The sequence below is a fragment of the Amphiprion ocellaris genome, chromosome 22 (genome assembly GCF_022539595.1).
Source record: "Amphiprion ocellaris isolate individual 3 ecotype Okinawa chromosome 22, ASM2253959v1, whole genome shotgun sequence".
In the NCBI taxonomy this organism is placed as follows: domain Eukaryota; kingdom Metazoa; phylum Chordata; class Actinopteri; family Pomacentridae; genus Amphiprion; species Amphiprion ocellaris.
The window spans coordinates 20,249,003-20,264,710 of record NC_072787.1 but is presented as its reverse complement, the minus strand read 5'-3'; the positions used below and the strand labels follow the sequence as shown (position 1 = coordinate 20,264,710).

General features: G+C 42.2%; 1 protein-coding gene across 5 annotated transcripts in view; it reads left to right on the top strand.

Annotated features, from left to right (window-relative positions):
- tmem108 (transmembrane protein 108) overlaps positions 1-15,708 on the top strand; it is a 61,887-nt gene that overhangs the window by 21,849 nt on the left and 24,330 nt on the right. For 4 of the 5 annotated variants that reach the window (XM_035944864.2, XM_055007151.1, XM_055007152.1 and 1 more), the window contains one exon: positions 12,786-12,869. In XM_035944864.2, coding sequence (XP_035800757.2) covers positions 12,786-12,869 — 84 coding nt within the window. Of the gene's footprint in view, positions 1-7,735; positions 7,879-12,785; positions 12,870-15,708 lie in introns of those variants that run through there. The other variant, XM_055007153.1, reaches the window with a different exon arrangement.

Sequence of the window (15,708 nt, the reverse complement as noted above, 5' to 3'; positions counted from 1 at the left end):
GCCTCACCGAGCGGCACCGGTCCAATAATCAATGTGGCAAAGCAGGAGAGACAGACTTTACATATCAATCTGTCTGCTGGCCTGTCAGGTCCGGCCGCACCGTGAGATGTAACCGTCTGGAGGGATTCTGGCTGTGAGACAGAAGCCACACATGAGGCTTTGATCAAATGTTTTTCTTCCCCTGGTGTTTTAAAGAGTAAAAAAAAAGGCCAGTGATGTTTTTAGCTGGATAAGGCAACTCAGCCCCTAATGCAGTTGATTATTCGCTTCTTCTCAAGGCTGCTGATCAGAAACCTTGTAAAAAAAGATTTTTGCATTATTCATGCTGCCTTTTGACCCATCCTGTCTCCCATCATGTCCTCTTTTTTTATTTTGTCGAACAAACCAATAAGCGGCACTTTGTCGACACAGCAGCTCATTTTGCTTCATTAGTGCAGAGCCACAAAGAAAAACATGCAGATGAATCCTGTAGAACAGTACCATGTGAAAGTTGCTGCTTAAAAGCTCTAATGCAGTTTCATTTAGATGCCATTTATGTAAATTTTCATGAATAGCAATTAGGACGATCACATAATCTCATGTGTGATCAAATATTTATATTCAGGGGGGTGTGTTAGGATGGAAAATGCTGCATTATTATGATTATTTCCAGTGGGGATGTGCTGCAGATTTCCTCATGCATGTCCTGGACTGTGGCTCAGACTAATGCAGTGTGGTGAATTCAACTGTCAACCTAAAGCCCTTTTCACCTATTTTTGCAGCGACGGTACGTTTCAGTTCTGTTCACCGGTTGTGACAAGCACAGCGGGACACTGCAGTCTCACGTTACTCTTCATCATCAGCGAGCCGAGCAGTCAGTCAGTCAGTCGGGGTCACGTAAGGACGAAGAGAAGAAAGAGGGAGAGACTGGGTGAGGGAGATGGAGATAGAGGTGAGGATATTTACGACTCAGACAGTGGCGAGGGTGAGCTGCATCCCAATGCCTGTTCCTTTTACTGCCTGGCTCAATAACTCTCAGGAGAGTAGGAATAAAGCCTGTGCAGAGATTTGCAGGTATCACCAGTCTTCCAAGTCTCCAGGTGTTTGCGCAACGTAAATAACAACAACAACAACAAAAAAAGCCAAATATCATCCGTTCGGGAGGTTTTATGGGAGATGAAATTGGATATTGTGTTAGGTGTCGTTTCAGAGTTTATCTCTGTATTATCGTCACTATATTGAAGTGTGTTGGAATTGACTCTTTGGATTTTTGCAAATTTTCTCTCGATCCATGTCTTCTGTTTTAGTTGATATCCCAATACAAACTCACTTTCTAGATAGATGGATAGATAGACTCTTTGTGTCCAAGAGTTAGATGAGAAGAATAAAATGCTCTCACATCTGTCTGTTAAACATGAATCTAAATCGACTGGCCAATTAGCTTAGTATAAAACAGAAAAAAATGCTGTCCAAAGGTGACAAATTCCACCTTAAAGCTCCTCCAAAGCTTACTAACTGACACCCTGACTGTTTAATCCCCAGAGGAAAGTCTAAAAAGATAAATTGGGATTTGTGTGGTGGGTTATTTCTTAGCTGTTTACCCTATTTCCAGTCTTAATGCTAAGCTACGCTAACTGTCTGCTGGATGTAGTGTTATATTAAATTGCACAGATGTGAGAGTGGTATTAATTTTCTCATCTAGCTTTCTCAAACTCTACAAATGCGCAACTAGACAGACAGACAGACAGAATCTTTGGGAAATTCTGGGTATGCAATTGCTCACACATTACATTTAGGAAAATAAGGAGACCAATATACAAGAAAACTAAGGTTCAAAAACTGCTGGTATTTATGATAACGTTGCAATATTGAATCGCAGAGTCGCCACCAGCAAAGTGTTTCTTGCATGCTGAAATCTGTCAGGTCCGGCCGAAACACTAATCAAATCCATCCACCGACAGCACTTCTCCATCAATCACTCCAAGCGCCGTCTTTTCAGTCCGCGGTGTCCTCTTTCCGGTGATATAACAAGTCTGTCACCGGTTCTTCCCAAGGGCTCTGTTGCCTGCCTCACTCTCTGTACCAGGTGTGTGTTACACAGTGTCTGAACCTGTCACACAGTCTGGCCTTCCCTTGGTTTTAATGACTTCGCAATGTGATGCAGTGCTGCCTGAGTCTGGCACCTTCTCTAGTGGTGTAAAAAGTGTTGACTCGACATGAGACCTGACTTATTTGAGACCTGGAGTCAGGTTGGATTTATGTGAACAAAATTAGAACTTCAGACTTAACTGCTGTGAGAATAGACTCCCTGAAGCCTTGAGATTGGGAGTGAACTTACCTCAAAATGAGAACTTAACACCGACTTGCCTGGGATTAGATTTGACATATTTCAGACATGCTTCCAATTTGAGATTTGAGACTTAACAGAACTTGTATTTAGACCTGACTATGTGGAACACTCAAATGAAGACTTGACTGCTGATTTAACACTTAATAAGAACTTGGCTTGAGACTTAGGACTTGACTTCTGTGAGATTTGAGTTATTCCAGAAGCTCTCTGAAGACTTGACTTGAGACTTGATATGACAAAGACTTAAACTAAACAAAATGACTTGATTTGAATTCGACTTGTGTGTGCCAGACATAACCCAAAACATCAGTTTCTGACTTGTCATGACTTGGACTGACCTTAGAGAGAATCTGAACATTGTCAGAACTTAAACTCGACTTGGACCTGTTCCAGAAGTTTTAAAACCACTCTGAGGCGCACAGGAAAATCACTCTGTAAAACTTTCTGCCTGTAAATGGACTCCGGTGCAGCTGTACAAATCGGCAGGAATTCTAGTTGGCCACCATTTATCTCTTTGTCTGTGTCTCACATGTGCTCACACACCCACAGATAAGGGCTCCGGCCACGATTCCTCTGATGAATTGCTTTAGTCATTGGTCCTGGCTCGGTGTGTGTGTGCTGAGTAATGAAGAGGCCGCCGATGCTGTTCCACTCCTCCTCACTCGCCCCTGAGCACAGGTGCTCTGCTCGTTCTGAGTGGGCGTTCTCCACTCAACGAGTTTCTAATTCATTCATCCTTGTGAGAGCTGCGGCAAGTTCCTTCATTGTTGATGTGAAGTGAGCGTGAAGCCGAGGTCCTGTGTTTTTGGCGTGCATGGCATGCAATGAGGCATCAAAGTGAGCTCGAGAAACGAAAACAAAAATCTCGCAAGCATCTGCAGTAACACAGTGAAGTAGGTCTCTGCTTATGTGCAGTGCAGTGCTGCTTTATACATTAATGACTATTGACAGGTGCATCATCTTGTCCTGGTTTTTCAGTACCGACATATACAGTATGTTTACCTCAGGAGTGTGGCCAAGATGTGGATATAAACTGACAGCTTGCTCAGTGAGTGTATAAGCATAATGCAGGAATCTGAACTTATTGTATGAATATAAAGCTGCAGGCAAATCTCCTATTGGAGTTACTTTTTTCTTAACTGTAGATTAGTGTGTAGCTTCTCTTTGTGCATAAAGCAGAGTTCAATCACATCTTGATAACCAGGAATCCTACTATGATAAAAAATTTGCAAATATAGCTTTTTCGTCCTAACTTAAAGGGATAATTCAGTTTCTCTGAAGTGAGATTGCATGAGGTACTCATCCACAGTCAGTGTTTTACCTACAGTAGATCACAGAAGCAGACAGCACGACCTGCATAGAAGGCAAAAAGTGAACCACTGTAGAACGGGTCAGCAGTAAAATCTATTTTAGTCACCTGACAAATGTACCCATCCAATGAAATCAATATCAATTTAAGAGTACCCTATATTTAGAGTATCTTCACCACTTAACCTTGCCATCAAATGGCAGTTTCAGTCAGGAAGCTGAGGCAGACTCAATCGAAAAAACTGTAATTTGATGGAAGTTCCTGCTCTGCTGCTGTGTGAACTTGGATCCAAACTAATATGTCTAAACGTCACAGAACAACACAAACTAACTGGTGGCAGAGCGGTGTTGTTTGAGAGGTAAAGTTACTTTTTGTGTCAAAGGAGTCTGGTGGCTTTGAAGACAGCGATATGAAAGCTTCAGTTGACTGCTTGAAACAGCTGACTGACATCAAGGTAAAGCAGTAAAAAATATTCTAAATATAGTGTACACTTAAGCTGAAACCTATTATTTTATTAGACTAAAATACCTTGTGTTTCTGTCCCTATCCACAGCCAAGCACTGCTTTGACCAGGCAGTTTTGTGTCCGCACAGGAGAATGATCTGACAGTACCTGATTATTGCTATAATGAGAACAATAACACTCTGGTTTATTTGTATTTCTTCAAACAAATCACACTTGTCTTTGGCAGAACTCAGCCCAGGATGCAGTACCAATGTCCCTCAAAATGGTAACAGGGCAATTGTTGTGATTGGTAGCTAGTGCTGCCATTAAAATGGCTAATTCATACAAATTAAAGCTGCAAAAAGTTGTATTTCTTGAGGGTTGCCAGCTCTGAGGTTGTTGCTGTTGTTTTTTTGCAGTAAAGTAGATTATGAAAATGGTAACATGGAGATATTATTGGGGATAAATGGGAATGAAATGTACAGCAGAGATGACAGGCTTATACCTGAAGTGTACATTTGGTGAGTCTGACTAGCTTCTCCAAACTTTGTGCAAATCTGAACATCTAAACATTTATAATTGATGAGCAAATCATGCAGTTCCACTTCAAAGATACTGAACTATCCCTTTAACACAGCTTCTCTTGAGTTCTCACATCACAATACATGTAGATGTTCTGTTTAGTAGCGCAACAGAAGTAGACTCACCATATAATTCCAACCTACTTAAAAAGCAACTTAGAAAATGTTCCTATGTTGATGAAATTTGCTGATTTCCAAGTTGCTTTTAGTCGGGTTGCCCCTGTGTAACCTCTATATGTGGACAATTGCTCCTATTTTAGTGTAGTAGTTGCACTAAATACAGCAATTTTTCTGCACAAGAGCACAGCCCATGTTTTTCTGAGCAGGAAAGCAGGCATCAATGTGCACAACCTGGTATTTATGTGAACCGATGGCAAAACTGGAGGTAAAGGCAGCAATCCAGACGAGTAGAACCAGGCTGCTATAATTCTTCACTGAAAGGGAATTTTAAGTTTATAGTCAGGTTAGATTTACCAAAATATTAAATTAAATTGTCAATAAAAGCTTCCCCAACCAAGAAGGCAGCAAGATCTACTTCTCTGCAGTCGATCTTTATGCTCAATTGAATCCAAATAATGTCATTTTACAGCAACAGGGCAATTTTTTTAGATCTTCATTATTTGAAGAAATTGTGGGGGTTTTTTTGTTTTTTTTTAGGATAATACTGTGCAAATTTTGCCAATCACATGCACGGTGCAGCAGTGTTTCCTGCTGTTATTTAACCATGTGACCGGCTGTGACGAGGCGAGTGATGTGTCACTACTTTACAGTCAGAGTGAACGGCATGCTGGGACCCTAATGTTCTTTTAATGGCTGGCGCGTTGCTGTATTACAAGGAGGGCCTGGAGACAAATGGAAATGGGGAAACTGGAATGTGCTGATTGATCACCAGCACAACCTCCACCGGCCTCCATGACACTGCAGCAGCAGCAGCAGAAGCAGCAGCAGCAGCAGAAGCAGCAGCAGCAGCAGCAGCTCATCCCACCAGGTTAACCATCCAGGACCACAGCTGACAGCACTCATGCATGTATGCACAGTGACTCAGCATCGTGGCTGCCTGCAGGGATGGAAAGATGCCTGGAAAGCTGCTCCAAGCACTCGCTTCTTGCATTTAATTTGGGCCTGTTGTTGCATCCAATCAATACTTGTAATCATTCAGCTGCTCTGTGTGTATCCCGGCTGGACGATTAAGTTATCAGAGCTCCACAGGTCAGTGTTTGAGTCGCTCCTTTGTTTTGTTTTGTTTTTTCACAGAATTGTTCATACTGGTAATCCTACAATAAGGCGTAATCTTAGATGTGGTCGTTTTGCAAAGTCGGCAACATGGGGTTAACTCAACATGTGCAAGAAACACATGGACCGAGCAAGACTGCAGCCCCAGCGCTATCAGGGACTGTTTGCCGATTTCCATCAAAGGCTAAAACAACATCAAAGGAAAAATGGACGCCCTCTCCGCGGGCATGTCCCCTGGGTCGCTGTGGAAGGGCAGGGCTGAGGGAAGTTGGTTATTGCACAACTTAAAATGGAGCTAAACTTTCTGAGATCACACCAAGCTGGAGCTTTGATGCGCTGAATTCTGCACCAGTGGTTGCAGATTTTTGCTCATCCAACCACATCGTGATTCCTACTGTAAGTCAGCTGTAAGACGCTGGAAGGTCAAGGGAGGATTTTTCTGTTCAAACGACACTACCGTACTCAGGTGAAGGTAGTTTGGCTGATTTATAGGGTTTGTATTTAAATGTGAAAAAATGATTTAGTCAGGGGAATTTGTATTTTATAGGATTTTGTAGAATTTTAACTCTAATATTTAACTAAACCAGATAAATTGAGAATTTGTGAAATAGCCTTCAGTCAGGAGGTATGGGGGACGCTACTGTCTACCTGGATGCTAGTTGTACAAGTGTTGGACACTAAATAGGGGTGATACTCCTTTTGTATTTTTGTTTTGAATCGATCAAGTAAGATCAGTTTCTGTTTTATTTACCCTCTTGCATCATCTCATTAATGCCTTCTAATGTGGGCCTTTACTACACAAGCTCAAATGGCTAGATTTCACTGCTGAATTTGGAAATCCATTTTTATTCACTGTGCAGCTGCAACATGGAACAACTTGTAAAACAGTCTAATGTTGGACTCATTCATTGCCTTTTGGGTAATTACATTTTTTTTCCATCGTATTTAACCTCCAGCTGCGCTTGTTTTAGTAGATTTATGTGTTTTTAAAAATTAAATGCACCAATTAATGTTTTTATTTTACTAACTTTGCCTTTTAATTTCATTGTTAAATAGTTTGTTTGTGTGTTGACATCTTTTATTCTCTTACTCGGCTATATTGTAAATGAGGCCTTCATACCTCAATGTACTCCGAGTTTGAAATGAGACTGGTGATGAAGATGGGTTAAATTTGGTTTAAAAGCTTTTATTTTGTTAAGGCGAGTTAGTTTAGCATGTTTAAAACTTCCACTAGAACTCCTCTTTTTGTTATATTATTTTAATTTCTCATTTTCTTTTGCGGTGATTTGTGTTATTTACCTATTTTTTATTAAGGAAACCAATTTCAACTCTGGCTAAACGGCATCCACCTCCCTGTTTTTGTTTTTCTCTTTCCCCCTAGACAGCTGGGTTATAACATTAATATTTAAACTTGTTCGGTAAATTTGCAACGGCAGTATTATTCCTCTACTGGAGAGTCTATTGTATTTTCCCGCATGTTACCTTTCTTTATTCTGCTTTCTCAGCCTGAAAGCTCGTCCAGTTCCTCCCCGGGAGATAAAGCGTGAGAGCGTAGCATTGAAACTGGAGGGACATCAGTTGTGATTGGAGGTCCGGTTATCAGTTGACTGTGAGAGCACAACAGTGTGGTTCACACCGTCATCGTCGACTCCCACACTTCCCTCCTCCTCCTCTGTTCTTGTTATGGAAAAGCTCTCAGGCTGCAGCCGCTGTGGGCAAGCAGCCAGCCCGCTATCATGGCCCCTATACATAACCGCAGAATAGAGGGAAGTCCAAAATTAAAAGCATTGTTATCCCTGCGGCTGGTGGCCACAGAACAACGGAGTGACAGGTTTATTTCATTGTGCCGTCACGGGTGACCTTGTCTTTGGCCTCTAGTCTCCAGCCACACTATGCGGGGACCGGGGGGCCTGTCAGCAGGACCGCAAACACAAAGCAAGCACAAAGTCCCAGAGATAAGCAGATTTCTTATTCTACCCACGGTGAGTGAGAATTTCCAAATCTCCTCACTTTTTCCTTTTCTTTTTTTTCCTCAGTTCTGTTTGAGCCCCAAAATGTCCTTGTGAATGAATTTGAATATAATGTACCATTAGGGTTGCTATGGTGATGGCTGCCGTCTGTGTGCATGTCAGTTGCCATGCAACTTTTTTTTTTTTTCCCCCTCTCCAGTTAAAAGCTTGGCGACTGTGTGCAAAACTGCCACTGTGAAACTACTATCTGTTACTGTCAAATTAGTATATTTTCATTTTTGCCTATTAAGCGGTAGAGGAGGGTTGTTTGTGTTACGCATTTTTCTTCCAGTTTGGAAACACTCATTTCCTTATGTGCTGTAGTTAGACGTCCATCTGTCCTCCCGGATACACATGGAGGTGCCGTCTTTTCACTTCCAAGCGAGAACACATGCTGCTGGTGAAGTTCTCCAGGTTTTATCAGGTGCTCAGATTGAAACGTTCTGTTGTTTTAGGCACAAATGATGGGACACATAAAAAAAACTGGGTGCGTAGTTTAACCCCTTGATGATAACTGTAGATAAATAATACCAGATATATAATACTTAGGTCCCACGCCGACTGATCCTATGAGAAACCAGTGCTTGCAAAAGGTTCCGAGGTACGTATTGAATATGCACAAGCTAGCATTGGGGGAATAGATACACTGTCTCAGCTGCAGTCTGAATGAAAGTACAGGTATATGTTGCAAATTTGCAACAATAGGCGTCAAGGGGTTAATTTGCAAATGTATGAGATTGGAGTCTTCTTTTTTTGCCATTACACTGCAGAGATGTTGACAGATGCAGCTATGGAAAGCTAAACAGTAGTTTTAATAAAGAATGTGCACTTTTATGCGCTTTACCAGATGTCAGCACTTGTTTCTGCTTCGTTTCAGACAGGCTTGCATTATATTTGCATTTTGGTAGTTTGGTTATGAAGTTGAAGGCTGCATCTTGTAGGAATAATATTTATTCCGCCTCCTAACCAGCCACCCAGCAAGGATCCCTCACCGGCTTCCCACCTGAGAGCAAGTCCGAGATGCCGGAATTGAATTCAAGTTTCCGTGTTGTTAAGCGTTGCAGCGACAAAACTGCCAACAGCTGTCGGCGTCCCCCGTCAGCCTGTCTGGGGCTTTTAGGCAGCGCTGTGACCCCGACTGTCATCCTGCGTTATCTTTTACCTGCATGTGTGCACAGAGCTGAACTATAATTCAGCTCCTCAGCGGGAGGCCTGAAGAGCTCAATAGTGTTTCGACAAAAAACCTCCTCTGCTCTGTGATAACAAGAATACATGAAACACTCCCGGGGTCATCACTACCTCTTCCTCCCTCCTCATCCACGTACCCATAGCCTCACCTCTGCAAATTAAGGAGCGTGTCTATGAGCCTGCGCTGGTCTGGCAGCACTGATGAGGCGTAATCACCGTAGAGAGGCTCAGCTGCTGTCTGTGCACCCTGCCATTGAGCTCATTAGACCAGGAACGTGAGACCAAAAAAGAAAAAAGGGGGCAAAGAGTGAAGCCACGGTGGCAAGGAGCTCTCACTGCAGCATCGTAGCGTTGCTATGAGTGGACGCGAGGATGGGTTTGAGTAGCTGGTGTCATTTCTTCAGATGTGAAGCTGGAAAAACTCATTTTCTGCCACTACTGTATTCTTGCCGCCTCATCTTCTTTGCAATTATGCGCACCATATTACAACTGAGCCTGCACAATTATAGTCAAAACTGTGTTACGAGTCGTGAAGCCAATTTTCTAAACGCATGGAAATGGAGGAAAATTGTGTGCATATGTCATCTGAAAGTGTTTCTTGATAGACTCTTTAGTCTATCAGGCTGGTGTGTTTTTCACCTTGTAAGTCTGTTGGTGTGTCATCGTGGTTTAAATTTGGTCCAGGAGGCAGCTACTGTTGTGGGAACTGGAACAAAGGCAGCTTTGAGTTGGCGTGTGTCTGTATGGGAACAGGTTTTGTGGACACGATGGCATTGCAAGTGTGCAAAATGCAGTCCCAAAACTTTACAGGTGTGAAGGTGATGGAGAAATGAAAACCAAGTTTAAACATGGATGTGATTTGAAGTATCACTTTAGAAAAACTTAATGGAAATGGAAAAAAATTCAAATAACTCTCTCAATTTTGTGAAAAAGTTTTGGGTTTAAATAAAAAGACTTAATGCCCCTAATGGGAGGTGGAAACACATCAAAGGAAGGAAGTTCTGATGCATTTAACTTGCATGGCTGATCAGCTGTTTTGACTTCTTTTGTTGTCTTCGCCTCCGGACAGCGTGAGATATGACCAATATCAGCTGACGTGATAGATTTATTACAGCTTTCCTGATTTCCAGAGCAAGACTTCTCTTCATTTTTCACTCATAGATGACCAAAATTTAGTTTGTTTCTTCTTCTTTGTGTTTTTTTTAGTGGTGGACAAACAACTGGGCTGCATTCCAAATTGCATACTCTTCCTTTTTTCTTATGTGCTGCAGCTGTCCTTACAATCTACGTACTGTTGCATTCACATGTGAACATCCTGCCTTACCGTTTTCATATGTCTGTCGCGGTTTGCAGTATAAAATGAGCTCTCACCTGTCTCTTGGTGCCTCAAGCTTGTTTGCATTTGCACAAGGAACCGTAACAAATGTGATGGGAATCGACTGATTATCAGCCATCCCATCATCAGCAAATGGGCCTTTGTGTTCTTATCATTTGGCCATCAGGTCACCCTGTTTCTAGTTTTAATCCGTGTTCCCCTTTGTAATGTTAGGGTCAAGCCAGTAGACTGGTTGTTGTTTTTCCAGTTTCTCTCTCATGTCATTCATTATGTCAAAAGTCCATTCAAATTTTCTGCCGTGTTTTGAGTTGCAGTTGTACCTATGAAGTTCTGCAGCTACTTATGTACCTCAGTTCTCTTAATAACTCCTTAACACAATTTTGTCTTCATTGTTTAATATTACATTTTATTACATGTTTTATATGATATCATTGATATATTGGTGATGTAATGGCAGCGCATATGTTGTCTGATATACACTGAGATCAAAACTTTATCTTACAGAATATAACACAGAAAAAGGAACTAGGGGTAATTTAGAAATAGGTTCATCACATTGTTGGTCCAACAGAGCAAAGCTGAATCTATTGTTTACAATTTTCTTACAATAGTACTGTATGCCGCACATGTAGCAGAGCAGATGGTGATGCCGAGTCAAGCTTTGCTTTCTGATAAGTTTTTAAACTAAACTGTGCAATAAACAGCTGGAAAAATAATAAAAATGACCCCATCATTGTCTGTTTTCAATATAACTATAACATACACTATCGTTCAAAACTTTGGAAATGGAACTTTTAGAAATGTCCTTATTTTTTAAAGAAAAGCAGAAATACAGTCTAGACATTGTTAATGTGGTAAATGACTATTGTAGCTGGAAACAGATGATTTTTAATGGAATATCTCCATAGAGGTACAGAGGAACATTTCCAGCAACCATCACTCCTGTGTTCTAATGCTACATTGTGTTAGCTAATGGTGTTGAAAGGCTAATTGATGATTAGAAAACCCTTGTGCAGTTATGTTAGCGCATGAATAAAAGTGTGAGTTTTCATGGAAAATATGAAATTGTCTGGGTGACCCCAAACTTTTGAATCTTACTCACTTTATCTTATTCCCTAATATTATTGCCAGCCCCAAAAATCCAGTTATAGTTGGGCTCTATCATATCTTTTTTTATTAGCCACCTATTTAGTAGAGGCTAGCAAAACTTGATAGATAACATCTAATGCTGTAGCTGAAATAAAACCTAGCCTGATGTGTATGGCATTTAACCACATTTAATAAGCCCCGAGGTACTCGTTTAACACTTTTTTCTCATGTTTGTGCGTCCTCAGTTACTTCCATCCCTTTTCAGTCAACAATACTTTCAAAAAATCATTAAATTGCCTCGGATTCAGATTTATAGCTCCACATATTATACAGGCATTAAAAGGTTGCCACAATGGCAGCAATATAAACAGGATGACTCAGATGCGTTGTGTTGCCTCCTCTCAGTCCCCAGAGCGGGGCTACATTTATGAGAAATAAAGGCTTATGAAAGGATCAGTACCCTGTGCTTTTGTTGTCCGTCACTCTCGCCTCACACATCTCCCACAGAAACACTGGTTGCCTGCAACCAGAGCCCTCATCCTGGGGGGCGCAAATCCAATTTCACATGTCGCATTCACAGCAGATTATTCACGCAGGTGGAGTGAAGGGTCCTTAGGTGTGTGTGTGTCTGTGTGTCTGTGTGTTCTCACCAGCACTTCTTCAGACGTATACGTTTATGTAGATTGTGTGGGTGAGTTGTGTGGGCAAGTGTGTCGGCCAGGGGCATTTCCACGAAGGGAGGCACATTCATGCACGCACTCGTCCGGGGGTGAAAGGAGATGTGGTGTGTATGGCCTTTTATTTAACAGAAGGCCATCAGTGAGTCATTCTCCTAAAGAGCACCCTCGGGTACTTGTCTCGCCGACACACACACAGTGGCAGTCTCAGAACAAGGCTTACTGGTCAATGTTTAATGCTCCATAATTGGTTTTACTGACCAGCGCAGCCTGCAGGATGCCAATGCTGATCTGAGGCCGAACCGCTGAGGCTGACCGCCGCTGCAGTCCTTCCTTGTCTTTTTATTGTGAACTGTTAGTTGTGTGTCTGCTGCGAGAGTTGTAACTGCTGTGTGGCAGTCATTACGTGGATTAAACTGCCAAGGTTAAGCTGGACAGTCTTTTCCACGATCCCTTCATCCTTTTCTGTGTCTGTTCTACTAAAAACCCGCCCAGACATGATCACAGTATATCACACTGATGCTTGACCATGACTTGAATGTAATTTTGATACCTGAGCACTGAGGCTTTCTTCTTCTTGTGTCTACTAGAGAACCATGAGCACTGTGGAGGAGGAGCCGGACCACATGATACCATGAAGACAAGCCTGCAGGTCCTGCGCTGCCAGCTGCTGAGTGAGTAGAGCCGGGGGGGGGCGGGGTCATTAACAGTGGAGGTCTGGGTGTGAATACTGAGGACTTGCATACCAGTGGCCATTTCATATGCAAAGAGACAGCAGAAAGTCGATACCTTTGCTTGTTGTGTAAAGGCTTGGGCTACACATGCTGAAGAAACATGTATAACAAAAAAAAAAAAAGCTGTAATTCCTCAAATGGCCACTAGAGGCTGGCTATAAAAGCCAGTCAATCCCCATAGACATCCATGTTAAAATGCCCAACTTTACATCATCCATCCATTATCTATACACCGCTTAATCCTCACTAGGGTCGCGGGGGGGGGGGGGGGGGGGGGGGGCTGGAGCCTATCCCAGCTGACTCGGGCGAAGGCAGGGGACACCCTAGACAGGTCGCCAGTCTGTCGCAGGGCTACATATATAGACAAACAAGCACTCACACATTCACACCTACGGGCAATTTAGAATAATCAATTAACCTCAGCATATTTTTGGACTGTGGGAGGAAGCCGGAGTACCCGGAGAAAACCCACGCATGCACAGGGAGAACATGCAAACTCCATGCAGAAAGATCCCGGGAAAGCCGGGACGCGAACCAGGGATCTTCTCGCTGCAAGGCGAAAGTGCTAACCACTACGCCACTGTGCAGCCCAACTTTACATCAGACATAAACAATTTTACAGCCCGATACAAAAACAATTTTAGTCTCTATAGCTAATTATCTCCTTTATACAACTTTACAGGGAAATATTATATTTAGGATTAAAATTTTGCATAATTAAGGGTGTGGACACTTGGACAAAAAGGTGGATGCTGCCATTTTTTGATTAGCCAGGAATTATGAAGACTTAGCCACTGCCGAAATGGTGACTGTAGGATTTCAGGAAACCGAGAAGAAATGTCATGAAAGTTTTGTCTAGCTTTATATAGTCTGTGGTCTGCAGTAGTGCTTCAAGCTAATCAAATGGCCAACGGAAGAGTCTTTTTTCAGCTGTTGACAAGATGTTGATCAATTTATGCAGCTATTGCTTAGAATTGCCTCATAGAAGGTACATTTTAATGTTCGTATGAAAAAAACTAAGAAAAATGCTCTGCACTTACAAAAGAAAGAAGCTTGCAGAAGCAAAATCAAACGTTTAAAACTTGCACATTTCAGAGTCGCATATTCGCGCCTCAGTGCAGTTCTGCTGAATAGAAATACCAGACTGATGAGCGTGAGGAGTCTGTCTTTAACATTTATTTATCCAGTGACATTTTACAGCAAGTGTCTACACACCATAGAACAACAGTGCTGTTAATGAGGATGGGGAAGTCACTTTATTTTTACTTCTCCCATCCTAAAATAAAGTAGATGAGCCACAGTGGGAGCAGTCAGTGTACTGGTAATAGTAATAATAATAGGTGAATTCATGCAGGGCTCCTCTATATTTTTATAACAAAATATCATGTGGTATTACAGCAGTCAACATATTTGCAAATTGAAAGTATTTGAGCTTTCAGTCAAAGAGTTTCCAAGCTGTAATTCTGACTTGTATATTGATGTGAATGGTATTTAAAAGTGTTGTTCGTTAGTAATTAATCACCAGAGTGCAAACATTTTCATCATTTTGGTGTCAGAATCAGTCGGAAAAGATTCAGTCAGACTGAAATCTGATGCAATTTATACATCAGGAAAATGTTGTTTATCAGGGAGGGAAGTCCTCTCATGGGAAAGTTTTAGCTTCAGAACTGTCATTTGCCAAAAGGTATGTCTCATTCACTGTATACAAAGATGGACAGATCGTTTGTGACATTACCCAAAGTTTTCCTGAAGAGCAGGTTTGACACTCAGCGTGGTGGCTCCTGCTGTCACCATCTTGGCAGCTTCCGAGTCCTCCTAAATCCTGTTTAATCCAAACATTGGCAAAGAGTTGAGGCATGAGTGGAGGTGAACTGGGCCATGGACTGTCCCATGATGGCATCCACCTGTCACTCAAAGCTGTCATGCATCTAATTATGCATAACTTTAGAATTAAAGCTGGTGAGTTATATATAAATTCACCCCCTGTACTGTCATCATCAATGGGACAATTAGCTATAGAGACCAAATTTTTTTTTGTACCAGGCTGTAAACATTTTATTTTTCTGCTGTAGTGTTGGGCATTTTAACATGGGGGTCTATGGGGGTTAACTCACTTTTGGAGTCAGCCTGAAGTGGCCATTTGATGAACTACAGTTTTTTGCTCTTGGGCAGTGGCTTCATTTCTCAGCTCCAGAGTTGCTGCTTGATATTTCCACTGTGTGCTTGCATAATGATGCTTTTTCTAACTACAAGTCTGCTGTCCTGTCTGCACATGAATCTAAAAGCATTCATTTATTGTTGGGGACCCTGTGAAATACCTTCAGAGAACCAGTTTGTGGACATCAGGTACTGTACATACAGTGCTGCATCCCCTTGTCGTAGTTTGTGTCTGTGCTGCTTTAAATTCACAGAATAGGATCAAGGCTGTGGGAGTTGATGCACAAAGCTCTGGCAGGCAACCAGCACAGAATGTCACATGAATATGGAACACGGGGGTCAGACTGAGACCCACCGGTCTATGGGACGGTTAGCTAAACAGGCTGATCATATCTGGTATTCACCCCAAGCTCCACTTCGGGGCAGTGGAGCCAAAGGCTGTCTCTGACAAATCTGCCTCAATCCCTCAGAAGTGATAAACTCGGACTGGACTGCTGTGAGCTGAGGGCTATAAACTGTAGCAGAGGTGGAGCAAGGTCACACTGCAGCAGGTTCATCTAAAACAGGGAAGTCTGGGTCGGAGTTGTGAGTTGGCTTTGTATACAGTCTATAATGTGACCAT